General features: G+C 43.1%; 1 protein-coding gene across 8 annotated transcripts in view; it reads right to left on the bottom strand.

Annotated features, from left to right (window-relative positions):
- The window catches only part of ralgapb (Ral GTPase activating protein non-catalytic subunit beta), a 125,072-nt gene that overhangs the window by 57,338 nt on the left and 46,135 nt on the right, over positions 1–21,599 (bottom strand). For 5 of the 8 annotated variants that reach the window (XM_078236954.1, XM_078236956.1, XM_078236958.1 and 2 more), the window contains 4 exons: positions 16,782–16,933; positions 12,701–12,917; positions 12,260–12,295; positions 11,569–11,770 (listed from right to left, as the gene is read on the bottom strand). In XM_078236954.1, coding sequence (XP_078093080.1) covers positions 11,569–11,770; positions 12,260–12,295; positions 12,701–12,917; positions 16,782–16,933 — 607 coding nt within the window. The remainder of the gene's footprint in view (positions 1–11,568; positions 11,771–12,259; positions 12,296–12,700; positions 12,918–16,781; positions 16,934–21,599) is intronic. The other 3 variants (XM_078236957.1, XM_078236960.1, XM_078236961.1) reach the window with 1 other exon arrangement.

The following is a 21,599-nucleotide window of genomic DNA, read 5'->3' as shown; positions in this document are numbered from 1 at the left end:
TCATAGAACAATGCCTCCATCCCAGAAATTAGTTTGGTGAACCTTTGTTGTACTCCCTCTATGTCAAATACATCTTTCCTTGGCTAAGGAGACCTAAACTGTACACAGGACTCCAGGTATGATCTCACCAAGGTTCTATATAATTTCAGTGAGACATCTTTATTCCTGCAATAAAGACCAACATACCATTTGCCTTCTTAATTGCTCCACTTACATGTTAGCTTTCAGTGACTCATGAACAAGGATGCCCAATACCCTCTGAAACTCAACATTTCCTAGCCTCTCCCCATTTAAGAAATACTCTGTATTTCTTTATTCATAATGAAGTGGATTCCTTCATATTTCTCCATGTTGTTTTTCATCTGCTAATTTGTTTGCTCACTCACTTTGTCTCTCCACATTTCATTGAAGTGCTTTTGCATTCCCTTCACAACTCACTTCCACTTAGTTTTTTTTGTCATCTGCAAACTTGGAAATATTACATTTAATCCTCACATTCAAATCATTTGTATAGTTGTGACTAGCTTGGGTCCAAGCACTGATCCCTGCAGTACCCCACTGGTCACAGCCTGCCAACATGCAAGTAACTAATTTATTCCTACTCTCGATTTTCTGCCTGTTAACCAGTTCTCAATCCATGCCAGAACTTCCTTCCCATCCCACCACCCCAAACCCATGTTTACTAACCTTTTGTGAGAGACTTTATCAAAAACTTCCCGAAAATCTAAATGTACCACATCCACCAGTTCTCCCATATCTATTCTGCTAGTTAGATCCTCAAAAACTCTAACAAGTTTGTTAAACATAATTTCCCTTTCATAAATCCATGTTGACTCTGCCCAATCTGAACATTATTTTCTAGGTTTCCTCTGATCACGTCCTTTATAGATTCTAGCATTTTCCCTACCACAATGACAGGTCTGTAGTTCTGTTTTCCCTCTTCATTCTTTCTTCAATAGTGGGTTACATTTGTCACCTGCCAATCTACAGGAACTATTCTGGGCTATTTAGAAATTTGAAAGATGACCACCAATACATCCATTATCTCTAAAGCCGCCCTTTTCAACACTCGAGGATTTAGATCAGATCCAGAAGATTTATCTATTGTAGGCCCCATTAATTTCTCGAGTACTTAAATATCTTGCTGTTACTCGTTTACACAAGTTCCTTGATTCTCCATTATTTCCAGGAGGCTTTTGTGTGAAGACAGACATGCAGAATTTGTTTAGTTTCTGTGCCATTTCTTTATTCCCCATTAGAAATTCTCCTGACTTGTAATGGGCTCATTTATTTTTGCTAATCTTTTCCTTTTTACACACCTGCTACAGTCCATTATCTTGCTTTGCAGTCACTCAATTCGCAGTACAGAAACAGACCATTCTCCCAATAATCTAAGCAGGTGTTTAGACTCAACACAAGCCTCCTTGCACACTAACCATCTCTTCCTATCCTTCCCAGCATATCCCTCTATTCCCTCCACCCTCATCAAACCTCCACTTAAATGCGTTAATGCTTTCTAATTTAACCACTCCCTACGACAAAAAGTTGTACATTCTCACCACTTTAAGCAATTCCACTCAAATTTCCTATTTGATCTTTTGATGTTTTTTTATATGCATGTTTCCTTGCTCTGGACTCAACTATTAGTGGGAACAGTTCCTGAATATTCACCCTATCGCAGTTCAGTTTGCTTAATCTTCCTTGAGAGTTGCATTCACTCAACTCTGGTGAACACCTTTGTAATTCTTTTCTGCACTCTTTCCAGTGCTTCAATATCACCCCCACTTCCCACCCAAACACATTTCCCTTGTATCAGAATTTCTTTTTAAGTCAAATGAAACTTCCATCGACTCCCGCTCCTACATCTTTGGCAGTGTTACATAGCTGTCCCTGGAGGCACTGATAGTCCAAAGTGGCAGCTTTGCTACCTTCAGTAACTCATTTTCTAGTCATTGCCCTCACTACTCCCAGTTACTGTAACCAAACACAAGGTTTGAGGCTAGTGCATTTTCAAGTTTTTTAAAGATTTGCCCTCAGGATATGACATCATAACCAAGGCTGGCATTTACTGTCCATTCCCAGTTGCCACCTTGTTGAACTGCTGAATTGGAGCTGTTTGACACAAATGATAGTCTTGCTAGGCTACTTATTCCTTTCTGAAAATAAAGCACTATCATTTACAGAAGTGTTGTCACTGAAGTGACCCAGTAAAAATAATTTTAAAATACAGCAAGCAGCAAACTCAATGGCTAAATAAAAGTCCTGAAACTGGATTGCCAATTTGGCCAAAAGATGTTTCCTGGACCTGATTCTGGGGAATGAAGCCGGACAGGTTGAGGTTTAGTGATAGCGATCACAACATGGTACAAACATAGAACAGTACAGCACAGAACAGGCCCTTCGGCCCTCGATGTTGTGCCAAGCTTTGTCCGAAACCAAGATCAAGCTATCCCACTCCCTATCATTCTGGTGTGCTCCATGTGCCTATCCAATAACCGCTTGAAAGTTCCTAAAGTGTCCGACTCCACTATCACTGCAGGCAGTCCATTCCACACCTCAACCACTCTCCGAGTACAGAACCTACCTCGGACATCCCTCCTATACCTCGCACCATGAACCTTATAGTTATGCCCCCTAGTAACAGCTACATCCACCCGAGGAAATAGTCTCTGAACGTCCACTCTATCTATCCGCCTCATCATCTTATAAACCTCTATTAAGTTGCCTCTCATCCTCCTCTGCTCTAAAGAGAAAAGCCCTAGCCCCCTCAACCTTTCCTCATAAGACCTACCCTCCAAACCAGGCAGCATCCTGGTAAATCTCCTCTGCACTCTCTCCAATGCTTCCACACCCTTTTTATTGTGAGGTGACCAGAACTGCACACAATATTCCAAATGTGGTCTCACCAAGGTCCTGTACAGTTGCAGCATAACCCCACGGCTCTTAAACTCAAACCCCCTGTTAATAAACACTAACACACTATAGGCCTTCTTCATGGCTCTATCCACTTGAGTGGCAACCTTCAGAGATCTGTGGATATGAACCCCAAGATCTCTCTGTTCCTCCACATTCCTCAGAACCCTGCCATTGACTCTGTAATCCGCATTCAGATTTGTCCTACCAAAATGAATCACCTCGCACTTATCGGGGTTAAACTCCATCTGCCATTTTTCGGCCCAGCTCTGCAACCTATCAATGTCTCTTTGCAGCCTACAACAGCCCTCCACCTCATCCACTACTCCACCAATCTTGGTGTCATCAGCAAATTTACTGCCCCACCCTTCAGCCCCCTCCTGCAAGTCATTGATAAAAATCACAAATAGCAGAGGACCCAGCACTGATCCCTGTGGTACACCGCTGGTAACTGGTCTCCAGTCTGAAAATTTTCCATCCACCACCACAGTCTGTCTTCTATGAGATAGCCAGTTACTTATCCAATCGGCCAAATCTCCCTCTATCCCACACCTCCTTACTTTCTTCATGAGCCGACCATGGGGAAACTTATCAAACGCCTTACTAAAATCCATGTATACGACATCAACTGCTCTACCTTCATCTACACACTTAGTTACCTCCTCAAGGAATTCAGTCAAATTTGTTAGGCAAGACTTCCCCTTCACGAATCCGTGTTGACTATCCCGGATTAAGCTGCATCTTTCCAAATGGTCATAAATCCTATCCCTCAGGACCTTTTCCATTAACTTACCGACCACCGAAGAAAGACTAACCGGCCTATAATTACCAGGGTTATTCCTATTTCCTTTCTTGAACAGAGGAACAACATTCGCCACTCTCCAGTCCTCTGGCACTATCCCCGTGGACAGTGAGGATCCAAAGATCAAAGCCAAAGGCTCTGCAATCACATCCCTTGCCTCCCAAAGAATCCTAGGATATATCCCATCTGGCCCAGGGGACTTATCGACCCTCAGGTTTTTCAAAATTACTAATACATCTTCCCTCAGACCATCCACTTTCTCCAGCTTATCAGCCTGCATCACACACTCATCCTCAAAAACATGGCTCCTCTCCTTGGTGAACATTGAAGAAAAGTATTCATTCATCACCTCTCCTATCTCTTCTGACTCCATGCACAAGTTCCCACTACTATCCTTGACCGGCCCCAACCTCACCCTGGTCATTCTTTTATTCCTCACAAGAGTAAAAAGCCTTGGGGCTTTCCTTGATCCGACCCGCCAAGGACTTCTCATGCCCCCTCCTAGCTCTCCTAAGCCCTTTTTTTTAGCTCATTCCTTGCTACCTTGTAACCCTCAAGCGACCCAACTGAACCTTGTTTTCTCATCCTTACATACGCTTCCTTTTTCCTCTTGACAAGACATTCAACCTCTTTTGTGAACCATGGTTCCCTCAATCGGCCATTTCCTCCCTGCCTGACAGGGACATACCTATCAAGGACATGCAGCATTTGTTCCTTGATCAAGCTCCACTTCTCATTTGTGCCTTTCCCTGAGAGTTTCTGTTCCCATCTTATGTTCCCTAATTCTTGCCTCATCGCATCATAATTACCCCACCCCCAATTATAAACCTTGCCCTGCCGTATGGCCCTATCCCTCTCCATTGCAATAATGAAAGACACCGAATTGTGCTCGCTATCTCCAAAGTGCTCTCTTACAAACAAATCTAACACTTGGCCCAGTTCATTACCCAGTACCAAGTCCAATGTGGCCCCACCTCTTGTCGGCCTATCCACATATTGTGTCAGGAAACCCTCCTGCACACACTGTACAAAAACTGCCCCATCCGAACTATTCGACCTATAAAGGTTCCAATCAATATTTGGAAAGTTAAAGTCACACATGACAACTACCCTGTGACCTCCACACCTATCCATAATCTGCTTTGCAATTTCCTCCTCCACATCTCTATTACTATTTGGGGGCCTATAGAAAACTCCTAACAACATGACCGCTCCTTTCCTATTTCTAACTTCGGCCCATATTACCTCAGTAGGCAGATCCCCCTCGAACTGCCTTTCTGCAGCCGTTAAACTATCCTTGATTAACAATGCTACTCCTCCACCTCTTTTACCACCTTCCCTACTCTTACTGAAACAGCTATACCCCGGAACTTCCAACAACCATTCCTGTCCCTGTTCTAACCATGTCTCCGTAATGGCCACAACATCGTAGTCCCAGGTACCAATCCACGTTCCAAGTTCACCTACCTTATTCCAGATGCTCCTTGCATTGAAGTAGACACACTTCAACCCACCTTCCTGTCTGCCGGTACACTCCTGCGACCTTGATACCCTCCTCAGTATCTCACTACACTCAACACTGGCTTCTGGACTACAGCTCGTTTTCCCATCCCCCTGACAAATTAGTTTAAACCCCTCCGAAGAGCCGTAGCAAATTTCCCTCCCAGGATATTGGTGCCCCTCTGGTTCAGGTGCAAACCGTCCTGTTTGTACAGGTCCCACCTTCCCCAGAATGTGCTTCAATTATCCATGTAACTGAAACCCTCCCTCCTACACCATCCCTGCAGCCACGTGTTTATCTGCACTCTCTCCCTGTTCCTCAACTCGCTAGCACGTGGCACTGGCAACAAACCAGAGATGACAACATGGTTTGTCCTGGCTCTCAGCTTCCACCCTAGCTCCCTAAATTCCTGTTTTAAATCCCCGTCCCTTCTCTTACCTAGGTCGTTGGTACCGATGTGTACCACGACTTGTGACTGTTCCCCTTCCCCCTTAAGGATCCTGAAAACACGGTTTTAGCTTGTTACGGACAAGAAAATAGACAAGCTGCAAAAAAAGAGTTCGGATTGGGGGAAAGTCGATTTTAGTAAAATAAGACAGGATCTGGCCAACGTAGATTGGGAACAACTACTAATGGGAAAATCTACAGAAAAGCAGTAGGGGGAGGCATTCAAAAAGGAAATGAAGTGGTGCAAGCCTGGCATGTTCCCTCTTGGATGAGAGGGGAATTCCTCTCATCCTAGAGAACCATGGATGATCAGAGATATTCAGGATACAATGAGAAGGAGAAGAAAGGCTTTTAAAAAGTACAAGGGGAGCAAATCAGTGGAGGCATTAGTGAGGTACAGAAAGTGCAGGATGGAGCTTAAGAAAGCAATTTGGAACGCAAAGAGGGGATATGAGAAAGCTCTGGCTGGTAAAAGTAGGGAAAATCCCAAGATATTCAGTAAGTATATTAATGGGAAGAGGATAACCAGGGAAAGAGTAGGGCCCGTTAGGGATCAAAGGGCAATCTGAAGGCGGAGCCATAGGACATTAGTAGAGTGTTGAATGGATACTTCATATTCGCCTTCACTCAAGAGAAGGAGTGCAATGGCATGGAATTCAGGGAGATAGAACATAGAACATAGAAAGCCACAGCACAAACAGGCCCTTCGGCCCACAAGTTGCGCCGATCACATCCCCACCTCTAGGCCTATCTATAGCCCTCAATCCCATTAAATCCCATGTACTCATCCAGAAGTCTCTTAAAAGACCCCAACGAGTTTGCCTCCACCACCACCGACGTCAGCCGATTCCACTCACCCACCACCCTCTGAGTGAAAAACTTACCCCTGACATCCCCCCTGTACCTACCCCCCAGCACCTTAAACCTGTGTCCTCTCGTAGCAACCATTTCAGCCCTTGGAAATAGCCTCTGAGAGTCCACCCTATCCAGACCCCTCAACATCTTGTAAACCTCTATCAGGTCACCTCTCATCCTTCGTCTCTCCAGGGAGAAGAGACCAAGCTCCCTCAACCTATCCTCATAAGGCATGCCCCCCAATCCAGGCAACATCCCACAGATGATGAGGTTCTTGAGAAAATTGGTATAGAAAAGGACAAGGTATTGGTATTGGAGATGTTGGCAGCCTTAAAAGTGGATAAATCTCCGGGTCCAGATGAATTGTGTCCCAGGCTGCTGTGGAAGGCAAGGGAGGAGATTGCAGGGGCTCTGACCCAAATTTTCAATTCCTCTCTGGCCATGGGGTAGGTTCTTGCCTTCAAACAACCGCACAACCTCAAACAGACCATTGTCCGCAGCAAACTACCCAACCTTCAGGAGAACAGTAACCACGACACCACACAACTCTGCCACAGCAACCTCTGCAAGACGTGTCGGATCATCGACACGGATGCCATCATCTCACGTGAGAACACCATCCACCAGGTACACAGTACCTACTCTTGCAACTCGGCCAACGTTGTCCACCTGTTACGCTGCAGGAAAGGATGTCCCGAGGCATGGTACATTGGGGAAACCATGCAGATGCTACGACAACGGATGATTGAACACCGCTCGACAATCACCAGGCAAGACTGTTCTCTTCCTGTTGGGGAACACTTCAGCGGTCACAGGCATTCGGCCTCTGATCTTCGGGTAAGCGGTCTCCAAGGCGGCCTTCATGACACACGACAACGCAGGATCGCTGAGCAGAGACTGATAGCCAAGTTTCGCACACGAGGACGGCCTCAACCGGGATCTTGGGTTCATGTCACACTATCTGTAACCCCCACAACTTGCCTGGGCTTGCAAAGTCTCACTAACTGTCCTGGCTGGAGACAATACACATCTCTTTAATCTGTGCTTAACCCTCTCTCCACTCACCTTTAAGACTTGGTTACCTGTAAAGACTTGCATTCCAATCATTATTTTGTAAATTGAGTTTGTGTCTTTAAATGCCCGGTTTGTGAACAGAACTCCCACTCATCTGATGAAGGGGCAGCTAGTGGCTTGTGCTACCAAATAAAAGCTAGTGGCTTGTGCTACCAAATAAACCTGTTAGACTTTAACCTGGTGTTGTGAGACTTCTCATGGGGTAAGTGCCAGATGACTGGAGAACAGCTAATGTGGTTCCACTATTTAAGAAGAGTTGTACAGATAAACCAGGAAACTACAGACTGGCCTAGCTTTCGCCAGGGAGCTGGGTTCGATTCCTGGCCTTGGGTCACTGTCTATGCGGAGTTTGCATGTTCTCCCCGTGTCCGCGTGGGTTTCCTCCAGATGCTCTGGTTTCCTCCCACAGTCTGAAAGATGAGCTGGTTAGGTACATTGGGTATGCTAAATTCTCCCTCGGTGTCCTTGAACAGGCGCTGGAATGTGGCAACTAGGGAATTTCACAGTAATTTCATTGCAATGTTAATGTAAGCATACCTGTGACACAGAGATACAGGGTAATTTGATAAAGTGGATTCAAAATTGGCTCAACTGTAGAAGACAGAGGGTGATGACAAAAAGGCTGCTTTAGTGACTGGAAGCCAGTGTCCAGTGGCATCCCACAGGGATCTGCGTTGGGCCCCCTATTATTCGTTATTTATATAAATGACATTGATGACTACGTGGGGGGATAGGATTAGCAAGTTTGCAGATGACACAAAGGTTGGATGGGTGGTTAACAGTGAAGCGGCGTGTCTAGGGCTACAAGAAGTTATAGACGGTAGTCAAATAGGCAGATAAGTGGCAGATGGAATTTAACTCTGAAAAGTGTGAGATGATACACTTTGGAAGGAGTAATTTGACAAGGAAGTATTCAATGAATGGAACGACACTAGGAAGTTCTGTGGTGTGTTTGTCCATAGATCTCTGAAAGCGGAAGGGCATGTGAATAGGGGAGTGAAAAAGGCATATGGGATACTTGCCTTTATCAATCGAGGAATAGATTACAAAAGCAGGGAAGTCATGTTGGAGTTGTACAGAACAATGGTGAGGCCACAGCTAGAATACTGTGTGCAGTTCTGGTCGCCACATTATAGGAAGGATGTGATTGCAAGGGGGGGTGCAGAGGAGATTCACTACGATGCTGCCTGGGATGGTACATTTAAGTTATGAAGAGATGTTGCGTAGACTTGGGTTGCTTTTGTTGGAGCAGAGAAGACTGAGGGGCGACCTGATTGAGGTGCACAAGATTACGAGAGACATGGACAGGGTGGAAAAGGAGCAGCTGTTCCCCTTAGTTGAAGGGTCAGTCACGAGGGTTCAAGGTGAGGGGCATGGATTTAAAACAATAGGTTGTCTCAATATTGGAACAGATGAGAACTATCCAGTCAATGTTACTCATCTGGATTCCCAGAAGGTATTTGTTACAAGTTCTATGTGGGAGTTTTAAAAAATGTGTTCAAAAAATTTAGACATTAAATAAGCAAGATGATTACCTGCACTGGAGGTAGTTTGCTGGTTTGTTTTCTGTAAGCAATACAATGTAATGGAGAGATTTCAACAAAACTCGCTACACAGATAGGATATGGCCCAAGGAGGAGCTTACTAACTTGTGGCAAAGATGCTGATCAGGATCCTGGAGTGTTTTAAAGAATCCATAAACATTGGGTGATAGGGCAAATTAATTTCCTTTTTCAGAATGTTTTGGACTGTTTGATTTAGAATGTCATTGATTGTTTTAAAATGCTGTGGCTTGTCTCAGTGGCTGTGATGCAATTCCGTCAAAGTATAAGCAGAATTTGAACTGCCAATCAAGAAACGTCACCGAATCCTGACTCATCATGCTGGCAACCCAAAAATGTTCAAAACTGGACTCAAACTTGCATCTGGCCGCCCTCCTTCTGCAGCCACAGAAGGTTTGCTCTCAAGTGCAGAGCAGGATTTATGCTGATCTAACAGAGTTACTGACACACAGCCTGGTGCACTTGATCCAAATTTATTTAATCCCAGCATTGACCAGAGTTAAAATTTGAGACCCCTGTTGTCATTACGATTGTCTCCAGCTGATGAAACCTGCTTAAGAATGCAGTGAAAACTTCACAGCACAGCTGCATACAAACTGTCCCCTGCAGTTTAATAAGAGGAAATGGCTTTCAACTTCACCTCACATAAGGAGTAATCTGCTCTCAGAGATACAGTGAAACAATCACTAGTAAGTCTCCAGCCATGGTCCAAGTATGAATTTATCCTTCTAGATGGACAGCGCTCCACTGGACAACAAATCTAACATTAGGAATTTATGAGAGAGAAGTGAGAGAGACGATTGAACTGGCAGTACATTACATCGGAACAGCATGGTCGTGTTCAAATGGCGCTGTACTGTAATTTCCTTAAGCAGGCTTTGATGAGGAGCAACAGCAGTAACAGATTTATTTACAGTGAAACATGAGACAAATCAAAAATAATTACAAGTGAGTCAAATGTGTGTCAGTTGTTATTTATGCTGAAGGCAACTAGTTTGTCGCAATGTAACGTGGACTTTTACACTTGCCCTTTGTAGCAGTATTTGCTGCACAAGGACCAAAACTTTGCACAGGTCTTGGAGACAATCAAAGTGACAATTTCTAAGCTGGTTTAGCGATAAATCAAAAGCATTGCTCAGAAAAGAAGCAGATTAAACTATGTTAAGTAACCCTGCCAGTATTTTAACTTCCAATTGACACAGATTTACTAATTATACAAAACATTAAAGCTCTGCTTATGTGGAACATCAACTTAGCCAGAGATATTTGCTGTAAACACTTCTGGGCTGATAATTAAGATACAGAACAAGTAAGTATTATTTTTACTGTCTGATAACTGGTATAACGTAATCTGATAAAGACTCGGGACATCACAGTTTCACGCCTCCCTTGAGATTCACACGGGCATTTCCAGCAGGGGGTCAGCAGATAGTGATTTTCCCTTTCCTCACACTGGAAGTATTGAGGCCAACTGTATTTAATTTTTCCATAGCATAGTAAAATTTAAATCAATAACTTGGCAATCTAGGTCCTGTCTTGGGGAGCCTGGCTGAAGTAATTGTCCTGTACAAGTTTATACTATTTTAAATAATGTTCCCTCCAACTTTGGTTTGTTTTGCATGGTTCGCTCGTTTCACTGAGCAGTCTCTTTAAGATAGACCCTCTTGCCGACTTCTAAAAGAGATGTTGCATGATCGGCTTGTTCCTGATTCCCAAATGGTACATGGCCACAAACCCACAAATTGAATTAAAAATAATTAGTACGGTCTAACGTTACAGCTCTATCCTCATTCTCTGCTCATTTTTGTATTTCCCTTTCGTACCTGTCACCAGTATAAGTCATGGACTGGTTGGACTAGAAGCTATATTCAGCCACACAGTTACACCTCACCCAGGATGTAATCTTTCTATCACCATGCTTGATATTAGAAGGGTGTTGGCAGGACTCTTGCTCGGTCTTAAACACAGAGAGGATTCACCTTCTTTAAGAGCTGCTGATGGACAAACTCCAATCAGTGTGAGAAACGGCCCATCAGAGTGTCTGGCACTACTTCATTTTCGTGCTTGTATAAGCTATACTGTTAATTTCATTTGACCACTTTGCATCAGGGTTGAAAGTATTAGTGTGTGTCAGGGGACAATTTTAATCTAATCCTTTAACCCTTTTTCCCGCCCAACAGGAAAGAGAGAATTGGATGGGCTGTCAGTCTGACAACCTTTACATTTCATTAACTTCACTAGAGTGTAACATTTAGACGGGATTACAAAACTGGCAGCAGATTCAATTGATTTGGCATCCCACTTAAAATTTAACTTTAAATTCATAAGAATTTTGAACTGACAACAGCTAAGGAAGGAAGGAAGGAAAGAACAATGCTTTGTTATAGTTGTCGAGTGGAAAGAGGAAACAGCACCTGGACAGGTATACTGGCAGGATCTCTTCCCCAGTCTTCTTACTGCAGAAGATTCGGCAGAGTGTTCCACAGGCCTCGGCTCTCCCTGCTTCATAGTTATCTGGGAATTCATTCGCATCGAAGAGTGGATTGGCAACCATATTTTCAGTGGATATCTGGGAGGGTTTCCTTCGGACGTCCAGTCCCGCTGGAGTTGTAATACCTAGGATGGGGAAGAGGTTACGAGGGTTGCTGATGGAAAGCAGCTCTTTTATTGCCACACTGCCAAACAGAACCGACTCATGCATTACATTACATACATTACATACAAAAAGAAACCCAGAATAGTTAATTTAAAAAAAAGAACTTAATAGAACAAACCAAAAGATAATTATATCAAATATTTTAAAATGGTTAGTGCACAGTCTCAGAGGTTTATGACGTGACACAAAATAGCAGGAGAAATGAGCATGGTGGGATATAAACAAGCACCTGCAGAAGAGCAGATTACAAGGCTTGGCAACACTCCTCCCCCATTCAAGAGAAACACAGAACGGTGAATGAAGTTATCGCCCCCAAACAGTGCAACAATGACAGGAGGCAGATGTTAGAGAAAAACAGCTGGAGCAATTATAAGAAAAAGGAATGGCTTATGGCAAAAATCATAAAACAGCTGACTGCAATTAAAATAGAATCTACTTTTCCTACTTACAAGATTTATAAGAAAGAAGAATTTGGATAAAAGATGCTGCAAGATAATAGAAATAAAAATGGAAACAAATCAAAGGACAGTAGTTATAATATCTTTAAGATGATTAGTTTTTGTTTTAGCTTCAGTCATTAGCAGCTTTCTTCTGTTTTTTTAAAAATTAAAATTCAAAATTTTGAGAGAAAGACTGGGCACTACATATATAAAGACTGGCAACCAGGTAAAAGCCATGAATTTGACAATTAACATGCAAAATAATGCAAAAATAAAAATTAAAAAAAATCAGGGAAACACTGATGTTAAATTAGATTAGGGTTTAATAAATCTGGACTGTAAACTAAATTAAGAGTACACAGACTTCAGATGATTTTTAAACTACACTTTATTTTTTAATCTTTGCAGGTAGAAGGCAAGAATGAAGTGAAAGGTTTTTGGCAGCCTTACCTGTCATATTGCCATCCCTGTTCATGCCATTGTGCAGTCTGCAGTGAACTAGTCCTGCATCGAACAACCACTGACCAAACAGATTCAGCACACTGTTGACCTTGGGTCGAGTTGGAGCAGGTAAAGGTCGTGGTTCTGAGCTGGTCTGGTTCGGGCTGGACAGTGGAGAAGTGGTGGATGTCTGATGAGTGACTTTGGGAGGATGCGCAGTACTCCCCTAGGAAGGTGAAAGGATTAAAAGGAAACATCCATACGAACAATAGGGAATGCTGCAAGCTATATACTGTTGATTAGGATCGATGGGCAAAGGCAAACTTGCAACTGGCCAGCGATCAAACTACATGAACTACTAAAAGGCAACTGTGCTTACTCACACCAACTCCACCATGTATTATGGCCACATCAATTGAAGCTCACCATGTTTCTAAACAGCCTTCAAATCGTTTACGTCCAACAGACACAAGCTGCTGTAACTGAGTGCCCGAGGTCTGAATGGCAGCAGTGACAGCTGTCAGGAGATAATGCTGTTGTGTTTACTCCCTCATGGTTTTGAGACTGCCCAGATGGCTGTGAAGAAGCTATTTACCCTCTACTGTATGAATATAAAGCAAAAAGGCAATAATTTATGTTGATTTATTCTGGTGTGGAACTAGGACACTGGGAGATCTCCCCAGTGAAAATAATAACTTTGAAGTGTGGCGACTAGGGGATTTTCACAGCAACTTCATTGTAGTGTTAATGTAAGCCTACATGTGACACTAATAAATAAACTTTAACTTTTACTTGTTTTGCTTCCTCTCTCAGCATCTATTTTATTTTGGACACCACAATGCTGGCTGACCTCTCCCCACCTACTCCCATCAGTCACCCATTCCTCTTCCAATGACGCTGCACTCGAGTCTTTCACTGTCACATCTTTCCATCTGGTCTTAGGCCTGCCCCTTCTCCTCACCATCTCAAACATTCGCCTCAACTCATTTCCTTTTTCTCTCTCCCGGCAACAGATGACCATTTCAGTCTCTTCTCAGCTTTCTCTGATGTTGCTACAGTCTTCACCAACCCCCGATGTGCTGCCTTGTCTTTTCTGGTTACTCCACAGCATTCGCATCTTATTAGCATCCAGCCGTTGTTCCCCCCTTCTTGATATCACGCATGTTTCTGCACTTTGTAACAAGGCAAGTCTCACAACTGTTTTTGGAGATTCTTCCCTAGTTTTGGTGGTACCTTTCTATCAAAATAAAGGGTTCATAAAGTATATAGGATCCCAGGCTTTATAATATAGTAGGACTGAGTACAAAAACACAGAAGTTATGATAAACCACCCAAGAAAAGTGAGTTGGCCTCAATTGGAGTAGTGCCCTGTTCTGGGCACCAGACTTTAGAAAGAATTTGAAGGCATTAGTGAGTAGTACAGGAAAGATTCATGAGAATGGCTCCAGGGATGAGGAACTTCAGTTACATAGAGTGGAGATGTTGAGACTGTTCTCTTTGTAGGAGAGAAGGTGGACAACTTTGATAGAGGTGTTCAAAATCATGAGAGATCTGGACAGAGCGGATAGGGAGAACCTGTTTCATTGGTGGAAAGATCGAGAGCCAGAGAACAAAAATATAAGGTGATTGGCTAAAGAAGCAATGGTGCCATGTGGAAAAACTTTTTTATGCAGCGACAGCTATGATCTGGAATGTGGTTGAGGCAAATTCAATTATGGCTTTCCAAAGATAGTTTAATCATTATCTGAAGATGAAAAAAATTGCAGGGCTACAGGAAGGAGGCAAGGGAGTGGCAACAGGTGAAAGAGCCAGCATGGACATTATTTGCTGAATGGCCTCATTCTGTGCTGTAACCATTCTATGATTCTACAATCACATAACACTCCAATGTATATCTTCCAGGTAATCCAATCAGAGCTAAACGATTGCTTAAATTTCTTTGATGGACACAGCACTTCACATTTCTGGAGAAGCCAGATAAGAGTGTAAAGAGCGTAAGAGTGCAGTGGTAGTCTGACGATAATTGCTGCTTCGCGGAAGATCCGCGCCTATATTCTACCTGCAGCCTAATGAGGGGTTGGTTTGGTCACTTCTCTACATTTTTATATGCACATGAATGGTATAAACTATCTGAAAAGATTAGTTCTCAAGCAAAACGGCTCTAATAGTGAATCAAGGGTTATAATGGTATCAGTAGATTGGCTTAATCATAGAATCCTACAGTGCAGGAGGCGGCCATTTGGCCCATCGAGTTTGCACCGACCACAATCCCACCCAGACCCTATCCCCATAACCCCATGCATTTACCCTAACTAGTTCCCCCTAAGGGGCAACTTAGCATGGTCAATCCACCTAATCCGCGCGCACATCTTTGGACTGTGGGAGGAAACCAGAGCACTCGAAGGAAACCCTCGCAGAAATAGGGAGAACGTACAGACTTTAGACAGATAGTGACCCGAAGCCGGAATTGAACCCAGTCCCTGGCGCTGTGAGGCAGCACTGTTAAACACTGTTGCCGCCCTAAATTCACCTGCTGAGCACAGAATCATAGGATTTACACTCAAGGCTACCAGTTCACCTAGCTCTAACTACTTTAATCCCATTTTCCTGCCTTTCCCAAATCCTCCTGGCATTCTTCATCACTACTCATACAATTGGCAGTGTAAGCCTACTTATGACACTAATAAATAAACTTAAACTTCTCATGAAATGCCAGCGTCTTTGCTTCAATAGCCCTCTGTGCATAGGCACTTCATGTTTTAATAATCCTGAACAGAAAACAGTTTCTAACTTTCCTCCATTCTTCTAATGATAGCCTGTCCTCCCCCTCATTACTGATTCACCAAACACAGACAAGTCTCTAAAGTTTTCATGATTTTGAAAACCTTGACTAGATTCATCGCTAAACTTCTCTTACCCAGTGAAAAAGGTCCACTAATGTTTATTTATTATTAGTCACAAGTAAGGCTTACATTAACACTGCAATGAAGTTACTGTGAAATTCCCCTAGTCACCACAGTCCAGCGCCTGTTCAGGTCAATACACCTAGCCAGCACGTCTTTCAGACTCCAGGAGGAAACCAGAGCACCCGAAGGAAACCCATGCAGACACGGGGAGAACGTGCAAACTCCACAGTGACCCAAGCCGGGAATCGAGCCCAGGTCCCTGGCGCTGTGAAGCTGCAGTGCTAACCACCGTGCCGCCCCATTGTATTTCTTTAACATGCCCCACATGGCTTGAAGATCCTTCCAGTAGTGAGCTGTCCTACTGTGGACTAATGAATATCTTATATAAATTCAATGTATTTTCTTGCTCCAATTAAAAAACCCAGAATGTATTTTGCCTTTTACCTGGCCCTTTTCACCTGTATCCCAACTTTTAGAAGAGTCATAGTGCTTAAAGTATAGAGTCTTAGAGTTTTACAGCACGACAAGAGGCCATTCGGCTCATTGTGTCTGTGCTGGCCATCAAGCACCAATTTATTCTAATTCCATTTCACAGCACATGGTCCATAGCCTCGTATGCAATGGTGTTTTAAGTGCTCACCTAAATGCTTCCTTTCAATGTCCTTTTGTCCCCCAAAGTACACTTCACATTGAACTGCAACTGCCATCTGTCTTCATATTCCTTCCTGTGACCCCCCCGTGTTCTCTCTCATATTTTCTTATACTTTCTAATTTGGTATCAGTAAATAAAATGCCATTTTTCCTCATTTATCCATGTCCAATTCATTTCCACAAATTGATAAGATGCTCCAAGACAGAGCCCTACAACTGCCAACCTAGGCAACATCCATTCATCCATAACCTCGGCTTCCTGTCCCTCACCATTCTACTGAATGAGGAAGAGAGTGCACTAAGCTTTTAGGGGGCACATGTCCATTGTGGAAAGAGTCAGCATGAGGGTCCAAACACATTTTCTTCATTTCAAACTTTATGCTTTTACTTGGTGGGGACCAAAGTGGGGTAGGTGACTGTTTGGATGAAGACTGTAGGTCCACGTAGTCAAATCAGGTACCTGTTTGGCATGGAGCAGCTAGAAGCATGGGTACAATATCAAACTGAAAGAGTAAAGAAGGGCACAAACTTACTGAACTTGTTTTAACAGTTGCCTTTGTAACAGTGACAGATCGCATTCTCCTGTTGTGAGGGGGTGTTGTGTTCATGGTACTGCTTGCCTGTGGCATGTTTAGCCTATTGACTGGAGTAGGAGGAGCACTATCAGAACGAGGCCGGGAAATGCCTGCAAAAGAAAACATACAGATGCACAGAGCATCCACCATTAATTCCCAGCTGTTCACTGAACTCTTTCAAAAGAAAATCTGCCCCACCAGTTTAGTAACAATTTGAGGAGGAAACATTTAGTACAGGACAGCTCGCAGAATACAGCAACAGTAACAGCTGACTAAAATAGCTGGCTTCACTCATGCAACACGTGACAGTATTTTTTGTTAAAAAGTGTTTCTTTCAAAAGGAATGTATGTGGGTGCTGTACAGAGCTATAAATCTCAATTAAGCACTGCGGAGCCATGAAGGTTTGGTCAGGGAAGTAATTCATCATTTGCTGACAGTTTGTGCAAATTATGGGACCAATAGTTGGTCCTATTCTACCTGGAGGAAAAAAAACATTTCATCTCTCGAGGTAACTCTTCTTTGCTGCGATCCATGGGTGCCAAGGGCACCTGCCCAGAATTCTAGAATACTGTTCTGTGCAATACTGCTCTGCACAATGATTAATGCACACAGCAGCCACCAGTCTCACACTGACAGTTAAGAGTCTCAGGCAGGGCAGGTACTGCAGCACACTGCTCCAGAAAGATACTCAGATATTGTTGCTGTGAAGTGGAAATAATTTTGCAGCTACATGAAAACAATTGCATAAGCCATAACAAGGCAGAATGGTTCTTTGCATATAGTCCATGAACTGTTGAAACAGAACTGTTTAGAGGAGACCGGCTACAATACTTCCTGTTAAACACAGGGCTGACAGTTTCATCAGTGGGTAATACTTGGATGGTTGAATCCACTTTTGTATATTTTCCAAATCTTTCCCCCAAGCCCTGCACTACTGTCCGACCTGCCGTCTGTCAAAGTTGTGTTCAGCTGGTCATTATGAGGCAGATACAAGAGAAACACTGAAGCCTTTGAGGCAGAACACAAAAGATCACCAAATGATTACAGATGGTGAAAGCCATTTGGTTCATCAGCCAGTTTGAAACGTGTTTCAGGATGAGGTGGTGGGATCGCTGTAGCTTTGCAGACAGATGAGTTATGATAGGCCATAAACGTAATGGAATATTGGCTTTTGTTGCAAGAGGACTGGAATACAAAGTGGTGGAGCTTATATACAAATGCACAAGAGTTCTGATGGGACCCTATCACAGCATTCAGCTCTGAGCATTGCATCACAAAGCTATACTGGCTTTGAAGGGGATTCAGCACAGATTAACCGGAATAATACCAGAGCAAAAAGGGTTAAATTACGTTTAGAGGTCATGGAAATCTAGAACACTGTCCTCCAAAAAGTTGTAAAGGTTGAGGGGATCAATAGAAAATTTCAAAGATTGATGGAATTTTGTTGGGCAGGGGTAAGAGTTACAGAATCAAAGTGGTAAGTGAATCTGGGGCACAACTTAGCCATGAACTAACTGAAAGGCACAACAGGCACGAAGGGTTGAATGGACCCTGCCTGTGGTCATTTTTTGTTCCACATTCCTTATCTTCTTGTGCACCATTGACCAGAAACTAGGGACAGCAGCAGAAAGTACTGAAAAACAGGTGAATGAAATGTTGACCTTTGTGTCAAAGAGGCCAGATTAAAGAGTGAGGAAGCAACTCTTCAGCTGTACCAAAAGTCTTCATCAGACTCCATCACAAACACCAAATGCTAAGCACTGAAGTACAGGAAGATATATTGGTCTTGGAAGTATGAAATAACTAGAATGGTCCTAGGTTTTAAGGATTAAATGCCAAGATAGGCTACATAAACCTAGCTTGCATTTCCTTGAGATTGGATGGTTGAGGGGTGCTCTAACCTTTAAAATAATGAGGAGATTTGAAATGGTAGAGTCACAGAGGTTTATAGCATGGAAACAGGCCCTTCGGCCCAACTTGTCCATGCTGCCCAGTTTTTACCATTAAGCTAGTCCCAATTGCCCGCATTTGGCCCATATCCCTTGATACCCATCTCACCATGTAACTATCCAAATGAAAAGACAAAATTATACCTGCCTCGACTACTGCCTCTGGTAGCTCGTTCCAGGCACTCATCACTCTCTGTATGAAAAAACATGCCCCTCTGGACACTTTTGTATCTCTCCCCTCTCACCTTAAACCTATGCCCTCTAGTTTTAGACTCCCTACCTTTGTGAAAAGATATTGACTATCTAGCTGATCTGTGCCCCTCATTATTTTATAGACCTCTATAAGATCACCCCTCAGCCTCCTACGCTCCAGGGAAAAAAGTCCCAGTCTATCCAGCCTTTCCTTATAACTCAAACCACCAAGTCCCGGTAGCATCCTAATAAATCTTTTCTTTCCTCTTTCTAGTTTAATAATTCCTTCTATAACAGGGTGACCAGAACTGTACACAGTATTCCAAGTGTGGCTTTATCAATGTCTTGTACAACTTCAACAAGAAGTCCCAACTCCTGCATTCAATGTTCTGACCAATGAAACCAAGCATGCCGAATGCTTTCTTCATCACTCTGTCCACCTGTGCCTCCACTTTCAAGGAACTATGGATCTGTACTCCTAGATCTCTTCGTTCTATAACTCTCGCCAATGCCCTACCATTAACTGAATAGGTCTTGTCCCGATTCGATCGACCAAAATGCATCACCTCGCATTTATCCAAATTAAACTCCATCTGCCATTCATTGGCCCACTGGCCCAATTGATCAAAATCCCACTGCAATCCTAGATAACTTTCTTCATTGTCCACCAGTCTTGGCGTCATCTGCAAACGTACATTTTCAAGTAAATATCTCTTCCCTTTTGTCCTAGTGTTTTTCCATGTTTTCTACCGCAGCATGTTTTAGTATTTTTCACCTTTTCCCTCATCGATAATGTCTCCTAACCATTACCTAAATTTGCAAGTTGCCCAAGTTATCAGAGGGGACCCGTCAATTGTGCTCCATACCTTACAGTGTCAATGTCTTTAGGAAGGGACGGGCAGGGAGAAAACTGGAGAGAGAAAAAAACTCATTTCAAAATGTAAAACAATATCATAAGTATTGTCCAACTTTTAACGGGACAAAGATTTCAGATGTAGCTTTCAAATAATTACACTGCATGTGGCAACAGCTTCTACCCAGTTCTTAGTCAGCAATACTATTGAACTGTGAAATGAAAATCAACACCAGTGTATAACAATTAATATTCATTGATACACAAAAAGAAATTGAAAATTAGGAAAGAGAGAAGAATGAGTGATCTCCTGTATTGCCAACTTTTGTGAAAACACTTAAAGATGCAGTATTCTTATAGATCGGCTTGCAAAGCAACTAAAAAGTGAGAACTAGTTGGAAAGTTGGAGATAGGAATGTTAACTGAATGGATTGCTCAGACTGATTCTTGCTATTCGCCCTCAAGTCAGAAAGGACCTGTTGTGCAGTCCTAACTTTATACAGAATTTCACAGCATCAAAACAAGCTATTCAGCCCAATGTACTGCATAGGTGTTTATGTTCCTCATGAGTTTCCACCCTGACTTCCAAATTTTTATGACCTGCAAGTTGGAAGTGTGATATTTACTGGAATGTAGGTGAAACAATATTCAAATACACAGCCAAATTAGAATGTTTTTCTTTATTCTTCCATGGGATGTGGGCGTCACTGACAAGGCCAGTATTTGTTGCCCATTTCTAATTACCCTTGAACGGAGTAGGTTGTTAGACCATTTCAGAGAGCAATTCATAGAATCGTACAGTGCAAATGGAGGCCATTCAGCCCATCGAGTCTGCATCGATCACAATCCCAGCCAAGCCCTATCCCCTTAGCTCCAGGCATTTACCATAGCTAGTCTCCCTGACACTAAGGCAGTTTAGCACGACCAATCCATCTAACCCGCACATCTTTGGACTGTGGGAGGAAACCGGAGAAAACCCATGCAGACACAGGGAGAAGGTGCAAACTCCACACAGACAGTGATCCGAGGCCGGAATTGAACCCGGGTCCCTGGCGCTGTGAGGCAGCAGTGCTAGCCACCGTGCTGCCAGACAACCACACATTGCTGTGTGTCTGGCGTCACATGTAGGCCACACCGGGTGAGGATGGCAGACTTTCTTCCCTGAAGGACATTAGTGAACCAGATACATTTTTACAGCAATCAATGATAGTTTCATAATCACCATTACCAAAACTAGCTACATATTCCAGATTTATCAACTGTATTTAAATTCTACTATCTGCCGTGGTGGGATTTGAACCAGAGTCTCCAGAGCATTTGTCTGGGCGTCTGGGTTACTAGTCCAGTGACATTACTATTACGTCACTGTCTGCCCTTAATGTTTCACATTAGAATTAAAAATAACACAACTGCCCTACATTTCACGACCACACATAAGGGGATTTTGACCAGACTAACAAATCTGACTGTGTGTGTGTGTTTGAAGCCACGCACATGCTTGCATTAAGACAAGATGTGAAATGGACATCAAACCCATGATTTTCAATGACCAAATTCTTGTCTTATTCAGCGTGGCCTGCAATTCTCCCCAAATCTAAACAATTTTGAACATCTTTAAATAGAGTTGCCTATGGGAAATCAGACTAACATCTTTGCTATTTTGAGCACACTGACTAGAGAAATGGACTGAAAGCTGGGTGCACTTTAGAGCTTTATTCTCCTGGTATTTCCAGTAACTCCTTGCTGATATTTTATTAGTTAAAAACAAATGCTAGGGAGGA

This window comes from Mustelus asterias, chromosome 20 (assembly GCF_964213995.1).
Source record: "Mustelus asterias chromosome 20, sMusAst1.hap1.1, whole genome shotgun sequence".
Classification (NCBI taxonomy): Eukaryota; Metazoa; Chordata; class Chondrichthyes; order Carcharhiniformes; family Triakidae; genus Mustelus; species Mustelus asterias.
Note: the sequence above shows the minus strand (reverse complement) of the source record. Positions and strands in the feature narration are given on the sequence as shown.